Source organism: Carcharodon carcharias, chromosome 17, assembly GCF_017639515.1.
Source record: "Carcharodon carcharias isolate sCarCar2 chromosome 17, sCarCar2.pri, whole genome shotgun sequence".
NCBI lineage: Eukaryota > Metazoa > Chordata > Chondrichthyes > Lamniformes > Lamnidae > Carcharodon > Carcharodon carcharias.
This window is the reverse complement of record NC_054483.1, coordinates 20,298,603-20,322,611: the sequence shown is the minus strand read 5'-3', so window position 1 is coordinate 20,322,611 and position 24,009 is coordinate 20,298,603. Positions and strand designations below refer to the sequence as shown.

General features: G+C 41.4%; 1 protein-coding gene across 2 annotated transcripts in view; it reads right to left on the bottom strand.

The window, feature by feature from the left end:
* Nucleotides 1-9,176: 9,176 nt before the first annotated feature.
* Nucleotides 9,177-24,009, bottom strand: part of LOC121290009 (receptor expression-enhancing protein 1-like) — a 41,734-nt gene continuing 26,901 nt past the window's right edge. For both annotated transcript variants that reach the window (XM_041210131.1, XM_041210130.1), the window contains exons 3-8: nucleotides 22,626-22,702; nucleotides 21,783-21,903; nucleotides 16,419-16,532; nucleotides 14,984-15,137; nucleotides 13,236-13,426; nucleotides 9,177-11,652 (exon numbers count right to left, since the gene is read on the bottom strand). In XM_041210131.1, coding sequence (XP_041066065.1) covers nucleotides 11,584-11,652; nucleotides 13,236-13,426; nucleotides 14,984-15,137; nucleotides 16,419-16,532; nucleotides 21,783-21,903; nucleotides 22,626-22,702 — 726 coding nt within the window. In that variant the 3' untranslated portion in view covers nucleotides 9,177-11,583. The remainder of the gene's footprint in view (nucleotides 11,653-13,235; nucleotides 13,427-14,983; nucleotides 15,138-16,418; nucleotides 16,533-21,782; nucleotides 21,904-22,625; nucleotides 22,703-24,009) is intronic.

Below are 24,009 nucleotides of genomic sequence, written 5' to 3'. Positions count from 1 at the left end.
CCATTCTTACCTGGTCTGACCTAGCTGTGACTCCAATGTGGTTGACTCTTAAGTGCCCTCTGAAATGGTCTAGCAAGCCACTCAGATGGGCAACAAATGCTGGCCTTGTCAGTGATGCCCACGTCCCATTGAAGAATAAATAATAAAAAAAAAATTCAATCAATGGTGGGTCATTGGCAAGGGAAAGCCAGTGTCTTGTCAAAATGACAAGCTTGCCAAAGAGGCATTACACATCCAATATTGAAAGGATAATAGGATGCAAAAAAATTACTTTCAGAAACAATCAACATGTGTTAATATAGTTATCCTCTACCTCAGCATGTCACAAAGTGCTTTAACTGAAATGTGTTCACTACTGTGATGTAGGAAACGCCACGCCATACAGCACACAGCAAGCTCCCACAAACACAGAAGTGTTTTCATGATGCCATTTTAAGGGCATGCTGGGAACTCTCCTTTTTAGAAATAGCACCATGGGATCTTTAAAATACACTTTTAACAGTGCTGCACTCAACTATCAAGAAGTGACAATAAAAATGGCTGAATCTCAACCCAGCAATGTTCAACAGCTTGCATAAGATAGCAACACAAGGTGGTTCAGGCACTGGGTGAAGGTTGAAATGCAAACCAACAGCACTTAAGATGAAATCTGCACACCATTGATTCATTAAAATGGTCCAACGGGTTCATTTGTGGTTTAAAGAAGCAAAAGAGGCACTTGAGAGTTTTTTTCAAAATACCCTAATAAATGCGAGGAATCAGGGTCATGTTTTAAGAACATACGAAACAGGGGCAGAAGTAAGCCACTTGGCCCATCGAACCTGCTCTGCCATTCAATAAGATAATGGCTGTATTACTAATTCCATATTCCCATCTACCCCCGATAACCTTTGATTCCCTAGTCTAACAAGAATCTATCTACCTCCACTTTAAAAATATCCAATGACCCCACCTCCACCACCTTCCGAGGCAGAGAGTTCCAAAATCACACGATTCTCTGAGAAAAAAATTTCTCCTCATCTCTGTCATAAAAAGGTGACCCCTAATTTTAAAAACAATTTCCCACATTATACCCCATCTGTCAGATTTTTGCCCACTTATCTGTCCGCAACCACCTTATGTCTTCGTCACAACCTACTTTTCTACCTATCTTTGTGTCATCTGCAATTTTAGCTGCCTTGCCTTTGCTCCCCTGATCTGAATCATTGAAGTAAATTGTAAAAAGTTCAGGCCTCAGCACAGACCCCTTGGGACTCTGCTCATCACATCCTGCCAATCAGACAAAGACCCATTTATGCATACTCTCTATTTTCTGCCAGCCAGCCAATCTTATATCTATGCAAATATGTTGCCCGCTACACCACAAGCTTTTATATTTTGTAATAACCTTTGATCGGATATCTTATCAAATGCCTTCTAGAAATCCAAGTACAGTACGCCTATAGGTTCCACTTTGTCCAGAGCACATATCACTCTTTCAAAGAACTCTAACAAATTGGCTAACCATGATTTCCCTTTTACAAAACCACGTTGGCTCTTCCCGATTACCTTGAACTTTTCTAAGTGCCTCTTTAATGGTCGACTCTAACACATTCCCCAAGACAGAGGTCAAGTTAACTGGCCTGTAGTTTCCTTGAAACTTTGTCTCCAGTGAACTTGAAACCTGAACCAGCACTTCACCCTGAGCCAACACTCGAATAGTTTTGTAACACAGGCCTTCCAAGTAACAAGGATCCACTCCTAGTGGCATCCCATCTATCGGTCTTTGCAGGTTGCTGGAGATTGCAGCATTATAGTTGAAAATGGTTTGTCGCCCCCCTAAATTTACCAACTGCAACTATCAATTTTAAATCTGTGGATTATTTTTCAAGTATTATTCAGTGTGAAAGCAAATACTATTGGCAAGTTTTTTTTTTACCATTCATTTGTCCTCTTACTCTGGATATTTTTGGCTTTTCAGTTTCCAACAACTCCCACAGTGCTTTCACTTACCCTGGTTTCATGGTGTTATCAATAATGCAATGAGAACAAACTGAGAACCCTCTTCAATGTGTTACTTATTTTATCACCCACACGCTCCCCCCATATCACTGCATCTTCACAAGGTAGGAGCACATTTTTACATTGGACGGAGACTCTGGCTTTAACCAAACATATTTGTTAGATGGTTAGAGAACAAAATAAGTAACAGCAACAAACTATATAAAAATTGAGCTATTAAACTTAACTACCTTCAAGCAGAAAATAAAACATTTTGAAAAGATGTTAATCTGCCGTAAGCAAAGGATGCAAGACACAACACTAGGGACATAGCCCCTGCTCTTATTGGGACTGAGGAATCTTCTACATCCACCTGAGGCAACAGACAGGGCTTCAATTTAATGTCTTATCTGAACGACAGCATCTCAAACAGTGCAGCACTTTCTCATTACTGCACTGCAGAATCAGCCTACATTACATACTCAAGTTCCTGCAGAGTGACTTGGCCCACAATGGTCCGATTCCAAAGCAAGAGTGCTACCCACTAAGCCAAGGCTGACGCTGAAGACATAAAAAGAAAACATGCTGGAAATACTCAGCAACTCAAGTTCTGATGAAACATTGTCAACCTGAAATGTTATTTCTTTTTCTCCACAGATTATCAGCCTGATTATCAGCATTTTTCTTTTGGTTTCAAATTTCCAGCATCTGCAATATTTTGCTTTTGTGACACTTAAGATAGTCTGTGAATTATCTTGAAAAAGTGACCAGGAGCAGTACATTTAAAATAAGCAAACCATTGCTAATTCAGTATGCATTTGAACAAATTGGCAAGTTGCTTGAATTTGAATTGTGATTGCCTTGGTACTTCTCAGGTCCACGAAGTACTGAACCAATCTTAAAGCTATCAAAAATAAGTGAGAGCAAACTCCTGCAAAGTGAAGTTGGTTTTAAAATCAGCTCATATGTAACTGAATCATCAACAAAAATGCTTAAGAGTCTAACATGTTTTGCTAATTGTTAAGGTCATTCAATAATTAAAAAGGCCAAAGGCAGAAAGCACAGGATTTGAGATGACTGTTTGAAGCACCTTTGAGCTCCAGCTAAGGATCAAGAGGAAAAGTACAACTAGTGCCAAATTCAGATTTGTGCTGAGTTACCTGACTGGGTGGTGACAGGTTGCTCAACCTGTAATAGAGTGGAATAAAACATGACTTTGTGCTTCAGAGCAGTTGCTGCAAAGTGTTTGTGTGGTGTACGTATGGTGCAACCACCTGGATCAGAGCCAGCTACGATGCTCGACTTGGTCAAGTAACATGGAATATCTGGCTTCACATGAAGAATGATGACTTGGAAGAGACACCAAAGGGCAGCTGGTGAATCAAGCCCTTTAGGTGAGGAATAGTGGGCAGGAAGACAAGTAACGAATTTATAAAGTCATTTCAATGTGTAAAAGTACCTGTGCAAGGTGTAGACAATTCTATGTTCTTCTTGTGCAGTTATCCCGAATCTACTCGCGCAGTTATCCAGAATCTACATGAAAGTCCAAAGTCCTTGAGAATCATCTACCCGCAGAAGTACAAAAGAAAAATGCCTTTGCTTCATTTTACTTCTCCACAACCTGCAATGTAACATGGCTCATTTACAGGCACAGACATAAGTCGTCTCTCCCAACTTGAGTACTCATCAGGAAGAAATGATATGTTGTTCTCAATGGGCTTTGGGCGCTGATGTATCAGCCTGCCAGGGCTGGTGCCAGTGCAGAATGAAGTATTAATAAATGTCAAACACCGCGACCCCAAAGGTGGGGGACAGGATGAGAGTTTGAAATTACAAGCCAAACTTATTAATGGTATGTAGGATTAAGGTAGTTTCAAAGAGATGGTGTGTGATAGAATAATACCACAATGTTAAGATCTTACTTCAAGCCTTCCAAAGCGCTATGACAACCTACCATATTCAGATTGTTGCAACAATCTTTGCACTGCTTTGAAATTGCCTCTCTTCCTTCTAAGCTTCAAGTGCACCAGAGCATAGATCAGATATCACAACACTAAGCAGCCCTGTACTGTTCATTGTCTACAACAATGATGAAGGGTAACTACGTAGAGTATCTGCAATGTAGAGTATGAGCTGGAATAAAAGCTACGGAAACCATGGTGAAGGCAGGGTTGGGAAGTGTGATGGAAGAAGGGACATGACTCTGCGAGTCCAATTCTCTATTTTCCAAAATCTTAACATTTTGGGATGATTTGCTTCCTAGCCTTACCTTACTGCTACAATTGATAGGTTTTTACAACTTTCACTTGCTATTGCCTGATGACAATTTCATTCATTTTACTTCCAATGGAGGAAGTTCACTGCAGTGGAATGACCTTCATTTTCTAGGGTTCCACATGCAACTGTCAAGCCTCATGTCCACGAGCATAGAATAATGTTCACTAGTGTTGCGTAAGAGGTAATGCACAAATTTAAGTTGTTGGTTGAAGAAGCCAATTGTCAACTTCAAGTTGATGCTTCATCCCAGACAATCTTGATTTTTTCTGTTATGGTGCCATCTACAGGCTCAAAGTACCACATAAAAACTCAACAATTTGAAGTGAGAATGTCTGAGAGTGACAGCCAATCCTGGAACTTCAACTCACACAGTAAAGCAAAGACATTAAGGTTCTTTCAATTGTTCTTTCATGGGAAGTGGGCAACACTGGCTAGGCCAACGTTTATTGCTCATCCCTAATTGTCCTTGAAAAGGTGGTTTTGAGGAACTTTAATGACTGCAGTGCACAAGGGAGTTCCAAGATTTTGACCCAGTTGTAGAGGAATGACAAGAGTTACAAATCAGGATGGTGTGTGGCTTGGAAGAGAACTTGAAGGTGGTTGTGTACCCATGCATCTGCTGGTTTATCTGTGTAGGTTTGGAAGGTGTTATCAAAGGAGCTTTGACAAATTGCTGCAACGCATCTTGTATATGGTACTGTTCTGGACACAAGGCCGAGATGAATTGAATTATTATTACTTTCCCCTCTTCTGCCTGTGACAGTGATAGTTACTGATGGCTCGAATGAGTTAATGAATTAAGGACCTTCATTAAAACCCATTGTACTTTGAGCAGGTAACTGTGGAACCATGAGCATAATTTTGGAAATGAGGAGTAACAAATAGCTCTGCCTTTGTCCAGAGCAGGCTGGGGCAGACATCTCATCTCGTTCTTTGTGCTGGCTTGGCTGGAATGTTCATACAATGCAAAGTGGGCATTGCATTCCAGAAGGATGATGAGTGAGCCTTTGTTCATTCGAACAACTTAGAATCTTCCATAACTACCAGTATGTGGCCAGCTGCAGCCATTTTATCAGTCCAGCAATTGTCCATTTTAAAATTAAATAGACCATAGAAGAGAAACAAATAAAGGTTCTTTTTTCTTCATGCCTTCTTGGCACGACTACACACTGCTGCCATTGTGTGTCAGTGGTGGACGGGGTGCCAATCTTCAGCAGGCCGCTTTGTCTTGGATGGTTGCGAGCTTCTTCAGTGTTGTGGGAGCTGCACTCATCTAGGCAAGTGGCGAGCATTCCATCATACCCCTGAATTGTGCCTTGTAGGTGGTGATAGTCTTTAGGGAGGTGCGTTACTTTCTACAGAATTCTCAGCCTCAGACATGCTCTTGTAAGCACAGTATTTATAGGGACGGTCCAGTTCAGTTTCTGGTCAATGATGACCCCAGATGTTGATGATGGAGAATTCAGCAACAATAGTGTCATGGAATGTCAAGGGGAGGTGCTTAGATTCTCTCTTGTTGGAGATGATCATTGCCTGGCACACAAATACAAATTGCCACTTACCAGCCCAAGCTTAAATGTTATCCATATGCAAGAACTAGACACTGACAGGAACAGGCCGGTTAGCTTAACATGCAGCACAGGGAAAATGTTAGAAGCTATTGTTAAAGGCATTATAGAGGGCACTTAGGAAAATTCAGGGTAATCAGGCAGAGTCAACATGGATTTGTGAAAGGGAAATCATGTTAACCAATTTATTGGAGATCTTTGTAGAAGTAACATGTGCTATGGATAAATGGGATGTACTATATTTCAATTTCCAGAAAGCATTTGATAAGATGCCACATCAAAGGTTAATGCAAAAAATAAAAGCTTATGCTGCAGGAGGTAACATTGGCATGGATAGAAGATTGGCTAGCTAACAGGAAACAGGGGCTAGGCATAAAAATGTCTCTTTCTGATTGGTAAGGTGTAATGAGTGGTGTGCTACAGGGATGAGGGCTGGAACCTCAACTATTCACAATTTATATTAAATGACTTGGATGAAATGACTGAAGGTATGGTTGCTAAATTTGCTGATGACACAAAGATAGGAAGGAACTAAGTTGTGAAGAGGACAGGACAAAGGGATATAGACAGGTTAAGTGAGGGGGAAAAGACCTGGGCAAAGACCTGGTAGCTGGAGTATAATGTGGAAAAGTGTGAAATTGCCAAATTTGGCTGGAAAAAATAAAAAAAAAAGCATATTGTCTATATGGTGAGACTGCAGAACTCAGATGCAGAGGGATCTCGGAATATGAGTACATGAATCGCAAAAGGCTACTATGCAGGGACAGCAAGTAACTAGGAAAGCTAACAGAAGGCTATCGTTTATTGCAAGGGGAATTGAATGCAAAAGTAGGGATGTTATGCTTCAGTTATACAGGGTATTGGCAAAACCACATTTGGAGTACTATGTACAATATTGCTTTCCTTGTTTAAAAAAGGATGCAAATGCGATGGAAGCAATTCAGAGAAGGCTGACTTAACTGATAAAAACAAAAAAAACTGCGGATGCTGGAAATCCAAAACAAAAACAGAATTACCTGGAAAAACTCAGCAGGTCTGGCAGCATTTGATGCTGCCAGACCTGCTGAGTTTTTCCAGGTAATTCTGATTTTGTTTTGACTTAACTGATGCCTGGATTGAGCAGGTTGGCTTATGAGGAAAGGTTGGGCAGGCTAGGCTTGTATCCTTTGGGGTTTATAAGAGTAAGAGGCTTCTTAACCAAAACCTACAAGACTTGAGGGGTATTGACAGGGAGGATGTGGAGAGGATGTTTTTTCTTGTGGGAGAATCTAGAACTTGGGGTCACTGTTTAAAAATAAGGGGTCACCCATTCAAGACAGATGAGGAGAAATGTTTTCTATCAGAAGGTAGTGAGTCTTTGGAATTCTCTTCCTCAAAAGGCAGTGGAAGCAGTCTTTGAATATTTTCAAGACTGAGATAGGTAGATTGATTCTTGATAAGCAAAGGTTATTGGGGGTAGGCGGGAAGGTGGAGTTGAGGTTACAATCAGATCAACCATGATCTCATTGAATGGCAGAGTAGGCACGAAGAGCTGAGTGGCCTACTCCTAATTAATATGTTCATTACCTGAGGATTCATGAGTGGTGCTAAAAATTGTGCAATCATTCACAAACATACGCACTCCTGACCAGAGGGAAGGTTATTGATGAGGGCCATGGGTTGGGCCTAGGACACCATCCTGAGTAACTCCTGCATTGATATCCTGGAACTTAGATGAGTGGCCTCCTAACAATCATTTTCCTTTGTGCTAAGTATAACTACAACCAGTGGAGAGTTTTCCCCAATTGCCATTGACTCCAGTTATGGCAGACTTTGTCAAATGCTGCCTTGATGTCAAGGGGAATTGCACACTCACCTCACCAAGTCCAGCTCTTTATCCATGATTGGACCAAGGCTGTAATGAGGTCAGGAGCTGAGTGGCCTTGGTGGAACCCAACTGGGACATGGGCAGGTTATTGCTGTCTCATTGCCACTTGACAGCATGGTTAACGTTTCATGATTTTGTTCATGAGTAATTGGATGGGTTGGATTTGTTCTGTTTTTCGTGGACAGGAAATAGCTAGAAACGTTTCCAAAATGATGGGGCAGATCAGAGTATTGTAGCGAAACTAGGACTGCTTAGCTAGGGCCTTGCTAGTTGTGGAGCACAAGTCTTCAGTAATATTGCAGGAATATTGTCAGGGCCCATAGCCTTTGCAGTATCCAGTGACTTAAGCCCTTTCTTGACATCACATGGAGCGAATCGCATTAGCTCAAGACCTGTGATGCCAAGGATCTCAGGAAAAGGCCAAGATGGATCATCCACTCGGCACTCTGGCTGAAAATGCTTCAGCCTTGTCTTTTGCACTGATGTGCTGGGCGCCCCCATCATTGAGGATATGGATATTTAGGGATCCCCCTCCTCCAGTTAAATGTTTAATTGTCTATCACCATTCATGACTGAATGTAGCAAAATTGCAGAGCTTTGATTCAATCTATAGATTTTGGATTGGATTTGCAAAGCTGTCTGTCACATGCCGCTTGTACTGTTTGACATGCCAATAGACCTGTGTTGTAGCTTCACCAGGTAGAAATTTTGAGGTATGCCTGGTGCTGCTCCTGGCATGTATTTCTGCACTTATTGAACCAGAGTTGATACCTCGGCTTGATGATAATGTAAACTAAGGGACATACCAGGCCATAAGGTTAAGATTGTTGTTGAATGCAACTCCGCTGCTGATGCCCCCAAGTGCCTCATGGATGCCCAGTTTAAAGTTGCTTGGTTAGTTTGTTCAAAACCTGTGCCATTGTGCAGGGTGGCAGTGCCATACAACACAATGGAAGGTATCCTCAATGTGAAGATGTGTCTTTGTCCTACAAGGACTGTGCCATGGTCACTCCACTCAATACTATATACATCTGCAACAGGTAGATCGGTGAGGACGAGGTCTGTGATATTGTCTAAGGTATGATTGAGAGTTTTACTCTGTCAGCCCATTGCTTGGCTAGTCTATGGGACAGCTCAATTTTTGCACCCAGATGTTTGCAAGGAAGACTTTGGAGGGTTGAAAGGGATGGGTACGCCATTGTCATTTCCAGCACTTGGGTTGATGCCGGGTTGCCCTTTCGGTTTCTTTGCTTTTTCACTTTTCTCCAAGTGGTTTGGCAAAACTGCTTGCTAGGCCATTTCATAAGGCAGTTGAGAAAACTACATAGCTTTGGGTCTGGAGTTGTATCTTGGACTGACCATGTATGGAAAGGAGACTTCCTTTCCTAAAATGAAAATGGAGGTGACAGCTGCCGAAATTATATCTATTATTGCTGAAGAGATCAAAGACTGAAAAGAAATGAGACAAACTAAAAACACCAAACAACAATTATCCAACAACTTTATTGTGAAAACAATATTGACTTTAAAAATGACCCACTTGTAAAGGATTAAGAAACAATGGATATCATACATGAATAGCAAGTAGAGATGTGGATATGAAGAGGTACTGACAGGAGGATTCTGAGTGACCAGTTGGGTTCCCTGCAGTTTGTTAGCTTAAGATTCAGTTAAGAGGAACTTCTCATTTAGCTGACAACGAACTTTGTCAGGCTTCACAAAACTTGTTCTTTCAATAAATCGTGCTTTAAAAAAAAATCAAGCGTTGACAGCCCAAAGCAGCTAAACCCAATCTGCCATCAGAGGTCTGCCTAATATACTTCAAGCCAGAAGTTGGATATCATATGAACAATTGCATGTTCCTCTGTTCAACTTAGCGACAATAGCAAAAAAAAGAGCCAGAGGAACTTGCAGTAATGAGAGCAAACTTGACGTACTTTAACAGGGATTATCCTCACTTCACATTATATACATCAGTGGTGATATCTCCCAACTGCATTGCCTGTTGGGGATCTGCTGCTGCTGAACCTGCTCACTTATCACATGGTCCTCAGCTGTCACTGGCTTATTACAAAGCCTTGCCATTCAAGAGCTGCAATTGTCTCACTTGGTAAAACGTGATGCAGAACTTATGTCCAGGTGAACAGGACAGTTTCTGCCATAACCAAAATGATGAGGTATATCCTTTTCTGTTACAAGCCCATTCTTGTGTCCCCATTCTGCAAGTCAGAGAAGAACAGTGGAAAAGGTAGCAACTTGCTATCACAGAAATGCCACTTTCCTTTTTTCAGTGGTAACATTCATTAAATATAAAATGTAACTATTTAAGACATCTTGAACTATCCAAATATAAGTCACTTGTTTGGAATTGAGACTTCAAAAGACCTGGCAAAAAAAAACTTAAGGGAGTTTTAGTGCTCATTTTAAACTGGAAAAGCAAGCATATGCTCCTTGTAGTCATTAGTAGGTAGTGGAAATTGAAGATTTTCCAGTTAAGGTGACATTTCCACCTAGATTCATGGGTATGCATGTGTGAACAGTTGCCATTATTTTGGGAAATTGCTGATGAGCTCAATGACCCAGTGCATTGATATTCATACTAATACCAACCATGACTGAAATAAGGTGGAGATCAAGGAAATTCCTTGGTTACTTTGAGGCAGAGATTCTCACCATACTGGTAAATTCTACTGCCTGAAAGACAAGCGAGATGTACGTGTAGTCCATCACACTTAGCTTACTTTTGAAATGGGGAGTACCCTAGAAGGAGATCCGTGAAGCAGAGAATACAAATATTTAGACGTTTTAAGCAACTTAAAAACATGTCAAAATTTAGCTCTAACAAACTACAGGACCGCCCAGATAGTTCCAACACCCAAGAATTGCTCCACGCAAAACCGAATTGCTAATGACATTGAAATTGCTGAAGTAAACAAATATGCTCCGTTAATAGACGATATTTGCAATGACCATGTGAGTGGATGACAAAATATCACAATGATCTTTGAGTTTTCTACCACTTGAAGCTTCACTCTAGTCTTCATCTCTTTATGTACATCAACTCACAGATGCTGCACTCCTGGCATTCTCATACATTTCAGCACATGCATATGACACATTATGTTCTGCTGCACAAACATGAAAATTCAAATGGCAGGAGGCCCTTCATTTTGACAGAGCAGTGTTTGCATTTCAAATAAATACATATTTGACAAAGAGAAAAAGATCCACACTTTTCCATGGGTTACATTTATCCCACAAGGCAGCGATATATCCACTAAAATGCAAACCATTAAGAGGAGCTTTAACTCTAAAATCATTGAAGTAGTGACAAAACAGGGATATTCTGATGTCATTAAACTCAAAATTATGGATAAAAGGCAGAAAACAAACCTCAACATTTGTGAAAGCAGTCAGTGCAAGCTCATTATCATCATCATTTTGCTGTTCCATAGTAAACTTGAGAGTAAGCCACAAACATGGCACGTTTATATTTGGAATACAACAAAAGGGAGTTCCAGACTCCCTCAGAACCACCCACACCAAGCAAGCATTCCTTGACAGGGGACAAAATAGATTTATTAAAAGAAACACTTGTAAGGTGCCCCTTGATACTCATTTGTTAATTCAATTACAGACGAGGGCTCAACACTCTTTGGCTTAAGAAGAGTTTTTGTCTTTAATGTTGGTCCAGCCTGTGGCACCATTGTCTACAGCAGAATTAGCTTTTAAAAAGGGGCATGCAACAACATGGCAAAATATTTGCCCCAGTTTTACAAGATTACAACATTCAGCCATTTGAAAATTGCCAGTGATTTAAAAAAAGCAGCGGTAATTTTTATCCACGAGCTCAGTGCTTCTGACGAGTGGTGCAATGCTCTCTGCTGGAGTTCATAAAGTGTCAAAATTCGAACGCAGAGTCTTCTTCTTTGGTCTAACTTTGACTGATTTTATCACACCCTAGGAATAGACAACATATCAATGAGATTTATTAAAATATAACATGCCCCTGTATTTACTCAACACTAGTATATTGGCTGCTTGTGGGAGCAACTTTCAGTGAACATTGTATGCTGGTGGAGGAAGTTGAAGCAGCATCTGGGTTCTTAAAACCAAGTTATCTTAGATGGCAAATAATTCCTTCTGGCTTCTGTATCCCAAGCTTTGCGCAGGGGAGGGTAATGCAGACTGTCTGAAAACAAACAAACAAACATTCAGCATGATTCTGCCTCCGAGTGAATCCTGCTGAATGCAGGAGGGCCAAGATTAGGCTTTGTTGTGATGTCTCCACAGTGGAATGACCTACCAACACTATCGAGATTCACACTCAAAGCATTGCGAAGTGGGAGAGACAGGGTTGGTCGAGTTACTGCTTCGGGCAACGGACAGAAGTCAAAAAGGGAGGGATGGTGGTTTTAGGATTTTACATATTTGGATAAGGTACAATTTTCTGTGAGAAAAGTGATCCTCTGTTTAACATATGAAAAAATCTTTGGTCAAGGATTGCAGGAGACCTCACTCCATCAGCACAGACTGCCAAGTCAAACTGGATGCAGTTCTCATTGTCATCCACTGGAGGTCCTCAAAGCATCACAGAAAGCAACCAGCTACATTACCATTTCATCAAGAACCATGTTTGGAACAAAAACAGAATTACCTGGAAAAATTCAGCAGGTCTGGCAGCATCGGCGGAGAAGAAAAGAGTTGACGTTTCGAGTCCTCATGACCCTTCGACAGATGGGTCATGAGGACTCGAAACGTCAACTCTTTTCTTCTCCGCCGATGCTGCCAGACCTGCTGAATTTTTCCAGGTAATTCTGTTTTTGTTTTGGATTTCCAGCATCCGCAGTTTTTTTGTTTTTATCACCATGTTTGGAAGTCTGCAAACAGATGTTGCAGTAAAATGCATTCAGTAATAAGTTCCAATAAAAAGCAGAATGCAATTCAAGCAGAGGACACTGTTGATTAAACACAGGTTGACAATTTAGCTCACCCCAAGCATGACCATTTTTACATCTTAAAATTGAGATTATTTTAACTTAATCACATGGAGCGTGACCTCCAGTAAATTGCAAGATCAGGAGATCAAAAGAAATCAAACATACAAAGCAAATACAAATACCAAGCCCAGTTAAAAAATGATCTGATAGAAGACCAGACAAGTTAGCATCATAAAATTGATGAAGATAGCCTGTAAGCTATTAGGTGTAAACAGTAAAATTATGTTTATAACCAGTTCTGTTTTTCAGCAACAGGATGATAGAACTACCGCAAACAGTTTGGAATTGTAGAAGCACAGCGTGCTTCAGTCAAGACACTGCTTCCTCCAGTAATTTGCAACAGCCAGGTCAGGATGCCAATTAGACATGTCAATTTTTCCTTGGTGACTAACGTTCTTGCGCATTTGAAAATAACCTCAATTTTCTGTGCAAGGCAAGTGCAGAGCAGGGTGGCCATGTGGCCCATACAGAAGATAGCACATATCATTTCAATGGGTCAAATAACCTTGAAAGTATTTCTTTGATGATACAGAAGACTTGTACCTCTTTGCCCTGCGGCTTTTTTCTGGACACTTGATGGGTCTGGACTCGTCTGGTCCGTTTGACGTTTTGTACTTCATGACAATGCAATGGACTTCTCGGGTTTTCAGCTTCCCCATCAGACTTGTACTCAGCTGGAGAGTCACTCTCATCCATGTATCGATCATTTAGTGCGGTCACAGGGAGTCTTGGAGCTGAAGAACAAAGCATTACTCAAAAATGAGATCAGAACAGAAACACTGGTTTCACCTCCCAAATTATAGTTTAATGCAAACAATAGTTGGCATTTCCTCTTTTCCTCTCCTGTAAACCCTGACCTTAGCTAGAATATATATGCGAAGTACTGTTGGGTTTTTCACTCAGCAGCTATTCTACATGATGCAAGGCTCTAGTGATTTAGCAAGCCACTAAGCTCCACAGTACAGCCCCCATCAGTTTCCCAGAAACAAGCATTTTGCTGTGGGCATCACTGGATAATCAGAAGGAACCTCTCATCTTCTCTTTAAATAGGAGCACTGAGGACCACTGCTCAGCTGCAACTGCTAAGATGAACTTGCAACCTTCTTGATCTGTACAGCTCAGGACAGTCATCTCCTTGAGTTTTCACTGGGACTCGCTTCTACCAATGCCATTCAAAAGTGAGAGACTTGAACCGATGATAACTCAAATTGTCCTTCAGCCTTTAGTCTCCTGTAGCTTCTGACCCCAACAAGATGCCACTTATTAGCATTTTAACTTGTTATCTCATACATGTTAGAATTACAATAATAGAGTACAATTTTTTAAGCTGTGACCCTAACAGTTTGATTTGCTACATGGACACAGACTTGATAACTAGTCTGGAAAACTCCAAATTTCCAGTCCAATCAGCAACACAGGACAAAACACAGATGACCCACCCAGATTATGAATGCCAACTGCCCTGATGGGGCAAGCCAAGTAGAGGCCACCACTATAGACCATTTTTTTCCTGTATTTTCCTCTATTGGATTGGTGGACTCAATTATCTTAAGACCAAATATAGTTAGAAGAAATTTCAATCTGATAAAGTATGGCTGACATGATACCAAATAATTCAAACTTGGAATTCTCATGACATCCATGGAGGTAATCGTGCTTTAATGTGCATGTCAGAATGCCATTCAAATAGGCTTGTGCTAGAGTTTTACTTCATTTTCAACTGTCCCTCAGTACTTCGGACATAGGTTGAACAGTCAAAGTGGTTACCTCTAATTGTAATATTGTGGTTGTGATTCGCTCAGTCTTTACCCATAAAACTAGGAACATCATTGACAGTTCTGTACTCAATTCACTTTTAGAGCTCCAAGGAAGGAAACTAAACACAGATCAAGTCCAGAGAATAGCTACAGCATATGCAATAAACATCAGCTTCCCAATCTGCAAGTTCAGATTTTCATACCCATATACATGTATAGATGATATGACTGACTGACTGAAGGCCCATAAAATATTCATCTATGTATTAGTTACCTCCAAAACAAGAACAGTCAATTTTAAAGCGAAGTAATTTAAAACCCCACAATTCTATACAGGAAAATGACTCATTGCCCAACTGAAGGCTGCTTTGAAGATTGCATTGATTGCAGAGCACATTGGTGTATTCAGTTATAAAGATCATTTAACCCATTTCTCTTTAAGCTTCTGAACAGGAAATGAAACTAACTGGTCTCCAAAGTGAGTCTCTAGTGTCCATTTCCTCAATACCTTGTCAACAAAATTGATAGACTCACAGTACTTTACTCGTGCAGCAGAGATAGGTTCCCTTCCCATTAGCTCCTCCTCAGGATAAAGAGGGTCTCTGTAATGTACTGGCTCATCGCCCGGAATGCTCGTTAAATCCTGCATGCTGAAACTACGCAGGCGTCCAGCAATAGCTCCCTGGCTCTGCAGTATCAGGAAAACAAGACAGAAATTTCACTCAAACAGCAAGTACTGTTCACACTAAGGTACCTGAAAGTGAAATAAAAATAATTGAGCAAAACACACAGGTGGTCAACATGTAAAGGACAGCCACATTTCCAAGGATGACCCTTAAAAAAAATTAAATCTTAACCCAAATGGTAAGTAAATCAATAAGAAAATAAATGACTTGTCAAACATGTTGTGAATCTCCAATGCTTTTTCTCCTTTCATTATGTAGTATTGAATATCACCCTGAAGGGGAACATTTTCATTGTTCATCAAGTTGTTTTTATGCACTCTCTTTTGAAACTTGTTTAATGAGGCAGCATGAAGTGCTGCCAAGCTGGTAGACAAATTAAACGTACACTCCAGTTAAAAAGGGTGCAGCAGCAATCCCCAAGGTAGTAGACAATCAGCCAGTATTGAAAACTTACATAACACCACAAGAAATAGGCGTAGGCGTAGACGTTCAGCCTTTAAAGCTCGCTCTGCCAATTATATCATGGCTGATCTTCAAATTCAACACCATTTTCCTAAACTATCCCCATTATCCCTCGATTTTTTTTAGTCTTAGAAGTCTATTCATCTCAGTCTTTAACATACTCAACAACTGAGTTTCCCCTGCCCTCTGGGGCAGTGAATTCCAATAATTCGCCAACCTCTCCGAGTGAAGAAATTCCTCCTCATTTCAGTCTTTAATGACTCGCCGCTTAGTCTGAGACTGTGTCCCCTGGTTCCAGAACCACTGCAACCTTCCCCACCACAGCCCAGCCAGGGGAATCATCCTGACTGAATCTACCCTGTCGAGCCTTCTAAGAATTTGGTACGTTTGAATGACATCATCTCTCATTCTTCTAAACTTCAGAGAATAAAAGTCTTGTCTATTTAACCTTTGCTCAAAGGACAAACCCTCCATCCCAGAAATTAACACTTGGAAAAATCAGCCACTGTTAATAATGAAGCCCAGCTTCACAAGGATGCAAACATACATACTGGTTATGCTAGAGAAGCTGCAAATTCATATGCCAAGTGTCCTGCATTGAGACAAGAACAGTGCAGGGTGACCTAGCAAATTTGGTATGGTGTTTCCTTCATGCTCTGCTACAAGGTCCTATCTTGCTCAGTAACTCTTAGTAAGCCAGTCTAAACATTGCAGTAAACTATCTGCAGCACAGTTATCATGGTCTGGAAAAAATTACTTTGAAAAGTCACAAGAATCACTATCTAATGATTAAAGGATAGTCCATGGTTACTAATAATTACCTTTGCAGCAGCACTTACAGCAGCAGTTGCTGCCATGTTTAATCCCTTCCTGCCAAAATTCACCATGGTTTCATAGCCACGCTCCTTGGCTTGACTGATGTAGCAATCAATTTCCTAAGGGGAAAGGCAGAAAATCAAGTTAAAAGCAGCCACTCTTTCATATCCTATTATCCTGGCAGTATAGATCCATTCTGGGGAGATGGTGGCAGAGTGCTATTGTTACTGGACTAGTAATCCAGAGGTAATGTTTTGGGGACCCAGGTTCAAATCCCACTACGGCAGTTGGTGGAATTTGAATTCAATAAAAATCTGGAATTCCAAGGCTCATGACTCATTATTAAATTGATCATCTAATGGCCACCATGAAACCATTGTCGATTGTTGTAAAAACCCATCTTTTTTAAATTAATTGATGGGATGTGGGCTTTACTGGCTGGGCCTGCATTTATTGTCCATCCCTAAATGCCTTTGAGAAGGTGGTGATGAGTTGCCTTCTTGAACTGCTGCAGTCCATGTGGTGTATGTACACCCATAGTGCTGTTATGAAGGGAGTTCCAGGATTTTGACAGTGAAAGAATAGCAATATTTTTCCAAGTCAGGATGGTGAGTTACTTGAAGGGGAGCTTCCAGGTGGTTGCATTCCCATTTATCTGCTGCCCTTGTCCTTCTAGGTGGTAGGGGTCATGGGTTTGGAAGGTGCTGTCTAAGGAGCCTTGATGAATTACTGCAGTGCATCTTGTAGATGGTACACACTGCTGCTACTGTGCGTCAGTGGTGGAGGGAGTCAATGTTTGTGGATGTGGTGCCAATCAAGCAGGCTGCTTTGTCCTGGATGCTGTCAGTGTTGGGAGAGCTGCACTCATCCATGCAAGTGATGAGTATTCCATCACACTCCTGACTTGTGCCTTGTAGATGGTGGACAGGCTTTGGGGAGTCAGGAGGGGAGTTACTCACTCCACAGGAATCCTAGCCTCTGACCTGCTCTTGTAGCCACAGTAGTTATATGGCTAGTCCAGTTCTGTTTCTGGTCAATCACCCCCAGGATGTTGATAGTGGGAGAATTCAATGCCATTGAACATCATGGGGCGATGGGTGGATTCTCTCTTGTTGGAGATGGTCATTGTCTGACACTTGTGTGGCTCGAATGCTACTTCCCACTAGTCAGCCCAAGCCTGGATATTGTCCAGGTCTTGTTGCATTTGGACAAGGACTGCTTCAGTATCTGAGGAGTCTCGAATGGTGAACATTGTGAAATCCTCAGGTGAACATCCCCACTTCTGGCCTTATGATGGAAGGAAGGTCATTGATGAAGCAGCTGAAGATGGTTGGGCCTAGGACACTACCCTGAGGAACTCCTGCAGTGATGTCCTGGAGCTAAGATGACTGACCTCCAACAACCACAACCATCTTCCTTTGTGTTAGGTATGAATCCAACCAGTGGAGAGCTTTCCCCCTGATTCCCAATGACTTTAGTTTTGCTAGGGCTCCTTGATGTCACACTCTGTCGAATGCTGCCTTGATGTCAAGGGCATCTCACCTCACCTCACCTCGTGAGTTCAGCTCTTTTGTCCACGTTTGAACTAAGGCTGTAATGAGGTCAGGAGCTGAGTGGCCCTGGCAGAACCCAAACTGGGCGTCAGTAAGCAGGTTATTGCTAAGCGAGTGCCGCTTGACTGCACTGTTGATGACCCCTTCCATTGCTTTAATGATGATCGAGGGTAGACTGACGGGGAGGTAATTGGCCCAGGTTGGATCTGTCCTGCTTTTTGTGTACAGGGCATACCTGGGCAATTTTTCACATAGCTGGGTGGATGCCAGTGTTGTAGCTGTACTTGAAGAGCTGCCTGGGGGCATGGCAAGTTCTGGAGCACAAGTCTTCAGTACTATTGCCGGAATATTGTCAGGGCCCATAGCCTTTACATTATCCAGTGCCTTCAGCCATTTCTTGATATCACGTGGAGTGAATCGAATTGGTTCACTAATGTCTGCTGTCCTTAGCTGGTCTGGCCTACATATGACCCCAGTTGACTCTTAAATGCCCGGAACCTTAACCACATGGACTGCAGCGATCCAAGAAAGCTGCTCACCGCCACCTTCTGAAGGGCAATTAAGGATAGGCAATAAATGTTGGCCTAGCCAGCAATGCCCAAATCTCATGAACGAATATTAGAAAAACAAATTTATTTGGCCATCAATTTGCTATTTGAGATTGGCTGCTGAATTAGCCTATATAACAATAGTGACTAAACTTTTAACATGTCCAGAGAACACAAAAGATGCAATATAAAGCTATTTTTTCCATAACACTAGCAAGTGGAAATGAATCATCAGACTCATCATATAAATGACTGTGGGTCATGGTGCTACCTGCCCGTGTTAAGACCAAATGTCTGATAATAGGATTCCCAAACAAGATTGTAATTCTGTTGTAATTGACGAAAAATTGCACCAGATTTCCTGGTTGTTAGCTTCTGACTTCATAGTCAGAAACATTATGCATCAACAGAAGGTGCAGACAGGATTGTGCTCACTAGTGCTGCCTGGCATTGAGTAAACTGCCATCAGGCAGCTTTGATCACAATTCAAGTGAGGTCACATACTCAAAATATTGGAGCTAAGCATTTGCTCATGCAAAAATACCTGAGCAAAACGACTGTTGTATCTGAAGAGGGAAAACTGAAGCACGTAAAAATTGATGTTAAGAGATGAAGTAGAAATGAACAAAAAATCTTGGCCACCAGTCCAACATAGAACTGAGCGAGTTCTACAGCGTCATAGGTCCCATCTTTCAGATGAGACATGAAACAGAGGCCCCATCTGCCTGCTCAGGTCCATGTAAAAGATCCCTTGGCACTATACTGAATCAGAACAGGCAAGTTATTCCCAGTGTTCTGACCAATATTTATCCCTCAAAAACAGATCATCTGATCATTATCATATTACCTTAACATGGGAGCTTGCTGTGCACAAATTAGCTGCCACCTTTCCTACATTGAAAACAGTAACTACACTTCTAAGGTAGTTCACTGGCCGTCCAGTGCTTTAGGGCACCCTCAGGTTCTGCAAGGCAATAAATAAACTGCAAGTCTTTATTTTAACTAATATGTTACATTTTTAGTCACAGTTAGGTAGATCCATGACAAGAAAAATCTCGATCTTTTTGGTGATCATTTAGCAATACTGACCTCTACCATTGCATGTCAAACTCGTAAAACTCCATTATCTCTCGTTATTTTTATGGTCATGAAAAAGAATCAGTTACATGCCAGATCTGGGGCAGCTTGAAATTAACATTAAAGCTTGTATTCTGTTTGGTTGCAACAAGCTGTCTTCGTAGGGCACTATGTCCACGAAACATGGTTGGGCATTTAGCTTGCCAAGTGCACCTGGTACATCGCAAAAGGTTTCCTTTCGCATTGTTGCATGTCAAATGTTACCACTTTTCCTCTTCACACTTGAGGGTGGCTATCAGGGAGTTGAAAAGCCTTGTTTGCCAGGTCAGATATTTTTAGCCGTTATTCCGTGATCTCTCTTTCCTCGCCTCTTTTAATTTGGCCTAAACTGAGATCGTGATTTATCCAATTTGGGCAATGATGTATCTCCTTTGATGCTACTTCAATTGGAAATGAAATACATCAATATTCACTTGGTAATAATCTGTTTTTCTTCACCAGATGATAAGAGATGGGTATGTACAACACCAAAATATCAATAGAAAGTAAAATTTCTGATACCAAGCTCCCACTATTAAAAAAAACCCTGCTTGCATTTCAAGAATATCACTGACAGGCCAGGCAACAACACAATGGCTTACATGAGCTGATGGTTGGACTACAAGTCAAAATTTAATTGCTATGTTGATCAGAACTCAGTCCGATTAATTGATGTGGTTCAGATCATCTAACCACAGGAATGATACTGCTTCTGAGGTTTCAAACACGTGTAAAAATAAATGCTTTCCCACTTGTCAGAATTCCCACATAGAGGTGAACATTTTGCTCACCTCAACTCATGTGCTGCTGACATCCTCATTCATGCCTTAATTATCTCTGGACACAACTATTTCCTTGCATTCCTGGTTTGTCTCCTACATTCTACCCAATGCAAACTCATCCAAAACTCTGCTGCACATGTCTTAACTTGCAGCAAGTCTCATTTCCCTTTCACCCGTGCTCCCTGACCTACACTGGCTCCCAGTCAAGTAATGTCTGCATTTTCAAGTTGTCATCCTTGTTTTTAAATCCCTCCATGGCCTTGCCCCTCCTGAGTTCCTTAAGCCCCTCCAGCCTCACAACCTTTCATGATGTCGGAGTTCCTGCAATTCTAGCCTCGAGCATCCCCGATTTTAATTGCTCCGCCATTGGTGGCTGTGCCTTGAACTGCCTAGGCTACAAGCTCTGCACTTTCTTCCAAACACCTCTTCCCCTATACCCAATTACTTATCATCTAACCCTAACCAAGCTTTTGGTCATCTGACTTAATATCTCTGTTATATTTTGTTTTATAACGAAGAGCCTTGGGACATTCATTATGTTAAAGGTGCTTGTATAAATTTGAGTTCCTAAAAGTAGCTTACTGCAACTATTATTTTCCATTTTATGGGCTATTTAGTGAGCAAGGTGATGGACCTCAGGATTGGGCAATGGAACACTTTTGTAGTTCAGCAACTCAAGCCTCCGAACCTCAGCATCATTGTAATTTAGTCTTACGTGACGAGGAAATAGTTCAAGTACATAGCGTGCTAATCCATACCAGGTTGCATGGTTATCCACGCTCATCCTTCAAAGCTCCTGCAGTGAGGGACACGGTGACAAGGTTGGAAAATCTCAGTTTAGGCCAAATTAAAAGAGGTGGGAAAAGAGAGGTCACAGAATAGCAGCTAAATATCTGACAAGGCGAACAAGGCGTTTCAACTCTGGTAGCCACCCTCAAGTCTGAAGGGGAAAAGTGGTAATATTTGACATGCAACAATGCAAAAGGAAATCTTTTGCAATGCACCAGATGCACTTGGCAAGCTAAGTGCCCAACCATGTTTCGTGGAGATAGTGCCCCAAGAAGCCTGCTTGTTGCAACAAAATAGAATATAAGCTTTAATGTTAATTTCAAGCTGTCCCAGATCTGGTACAGTGGAGCCCTCTGTTCTGTCCAGTCCAATAACTGCATGAACATGTGTTATAAAAACAAAAATTCAGTTCTTTTCAGTTGTAGCTGAACACCAAAAACCATTGGACTATCAAATTACTTCATTTTTAATAACTGATCAGCTTTTTAAAAAGCTTCAGCACCAACTTTCCATAAAAGCACACTTATTTAAAACTGCAGCCTAACATAATTGAAGAGATGGAGTTAATTGCTTTTATTTACCTTCTCTTTTGAAGAGAGTGTAGGATGAATAAACTTCCTGTAAATCATGCTGGCACCCTTGGTGTACGGGGATAAAAGCCAGACAATAAATGCAACCTTGATTTCATAATAGAAAGGGAACCTGCGGGTGAGAGAATTTCAGGCTAGTTATCAAGTAACAATTACACACCCTTGTATAAAACAATCGGCAACGGTCTGATTCAGATTCATTCACCAACTGGGGGAAGATTACCATATTTAAGATCTGTTACAACACACAATTTGATACCTAGTTCAAGTTAATAAATAAAATGTCATTTCTGTGTTCCACATTCACCTATTTAAGGTAGCTACAATGCAATATCTTCGGCCAACAGGCTTTGGAAAAGTGTACTGGGTTACATATCATAATAGATGTAAACAAAGGAAGGATATGCAAGTCATGTCAAAATTCATATGGCTGGCCTTCTGCCTGGGCAGCCAAAAAATCAGGTAGCAATGGCATTGACCATTTGCTACAGTGGCAGCAGGGTTTTGCCTCCAAGGTCGGAGTTAAATCCACTTTAAGCAAGCAATGCTAATTTGCTTGGTGTCAGTCTACTTTATTTAACTAATCCCACGTGCAGATCTACTGTTCAACTCCTACCATGCTGTTGAAGCAGCTTTATGTATTACCCAGCACAAAATTCATGTTAACATGAAGTCAAGATGCCCAATTCAAATGAAGCAGTTGGACAGCTTTACCCCTCTTCACCCCCAATGATCAAATTTCTTGAATCCCTCACTCTCCCAACAAGTACACTTAAAAAGGGTGCAGTAATCGCTCAGCTACCTATAATATGTTAGAGGTAGTTTACAACTTACCAGGAAACGAATATGTCCATGAAGGTTTCTACAGTTGTGAAGATTGCAAACACAATCCAATACATCATCCATCGGACCTAAGGAGAAATCAGATGCCCGTTGACTTAGCTGCACTATCAACAGAACACAAGATTGCTCTCTAAGCAGTCCAGAGTCCAAGCTCCTACTGTCTTACATGGAAATGAAAACTTCTGCGGAGTGACAATCACAGTTGGATTGCCCCCCACTGCTCCGAGTTACTTACCCCTGAAATGCAGCTGCACCTTTCTGCCCTAAGTTGGAAGCTTGGGCTGAGCAGTGAGCTCCCGAAGCCTTGAGTCAAGGACAACTGAGTTGAAGGTAAGGGCCACATCCCCTAGCTGCAGTAAAGCAGGTAGTTTTAAAGGTCTAGCCACATTGAAAAGTTAAATGTTCAAGTTAAATGGGTGATCCGGGGTTGGGAGGTCAGTCAGGGCTTCCTGGGAGGGGATGGGGGGCAGCATTTGTGTTATAGTAGAGCACAGTGAGTAGCAATTTTAATCCTAACTTTTCCTGGGTAACTATTGCTTCAAGACAGTCAGAACCATCTTAAGTCTGCCATTTAAAATTGCAGTATCAAATGGTTCCTAGTGCAGGGTATTGCCCAACCTAAGTTTGAACTTCCTGGGCAACTGCCATGCAATCCTTATGTGGGATGGGAGAACGGTGCCTGTCTGGAGATAGGAAGTTGTTCGCCAATCCATGATGCTCCATCTCCCATTTAAAATAAATGCATATTAGAATTCATTGCTGCACTAAAGATTAATAGGCACCCCCCCCCCAAAAAATGTTAAGCAAACTTAAGTGAAATTTTTCACCAAGGGCCATTATTTCAACTTGGATGAAAAAAGACCTTGCATTAGATATTAGGAGACAATTAATACAATTCAAGCCCAGCAACTTTTCTGAAGTAGTCAACCAAAAGCTGCAATCGTTGTAGATTGTTTTCTTCGACAGTTAATTATTCCCCCCCACCCCCCAAGTTTCCTATACTCACAAAGCTGTCACACCTTAAATATAAATCTGCAGCAACACCACAGCAAAGTTGCTCACGTGCATAATTGATTAATTCACCACCCAAAAAGACTCGGTCAGACAGACCAAAACAGACATAGATTTTTGTGCATTTCACCCTGGGCAGCAATTAAGGCTTTGCAGCTAAGTTCAGAACCCATTGCTAACTGGGGTGAGTGAGAAAAGGACCTAGCTATTCACTGAACCCAAAGCCTGTAGGGGTGGGATGAGGATGACATCAGGCTTCACCGAGTCACCTGAAATTGGACAGTGACTGCATTCACTGTCCACTCAGGGGAATAACATGGAAGACACCTGATAATAGATACCTATCAGGAAATGTTGTGAGCAG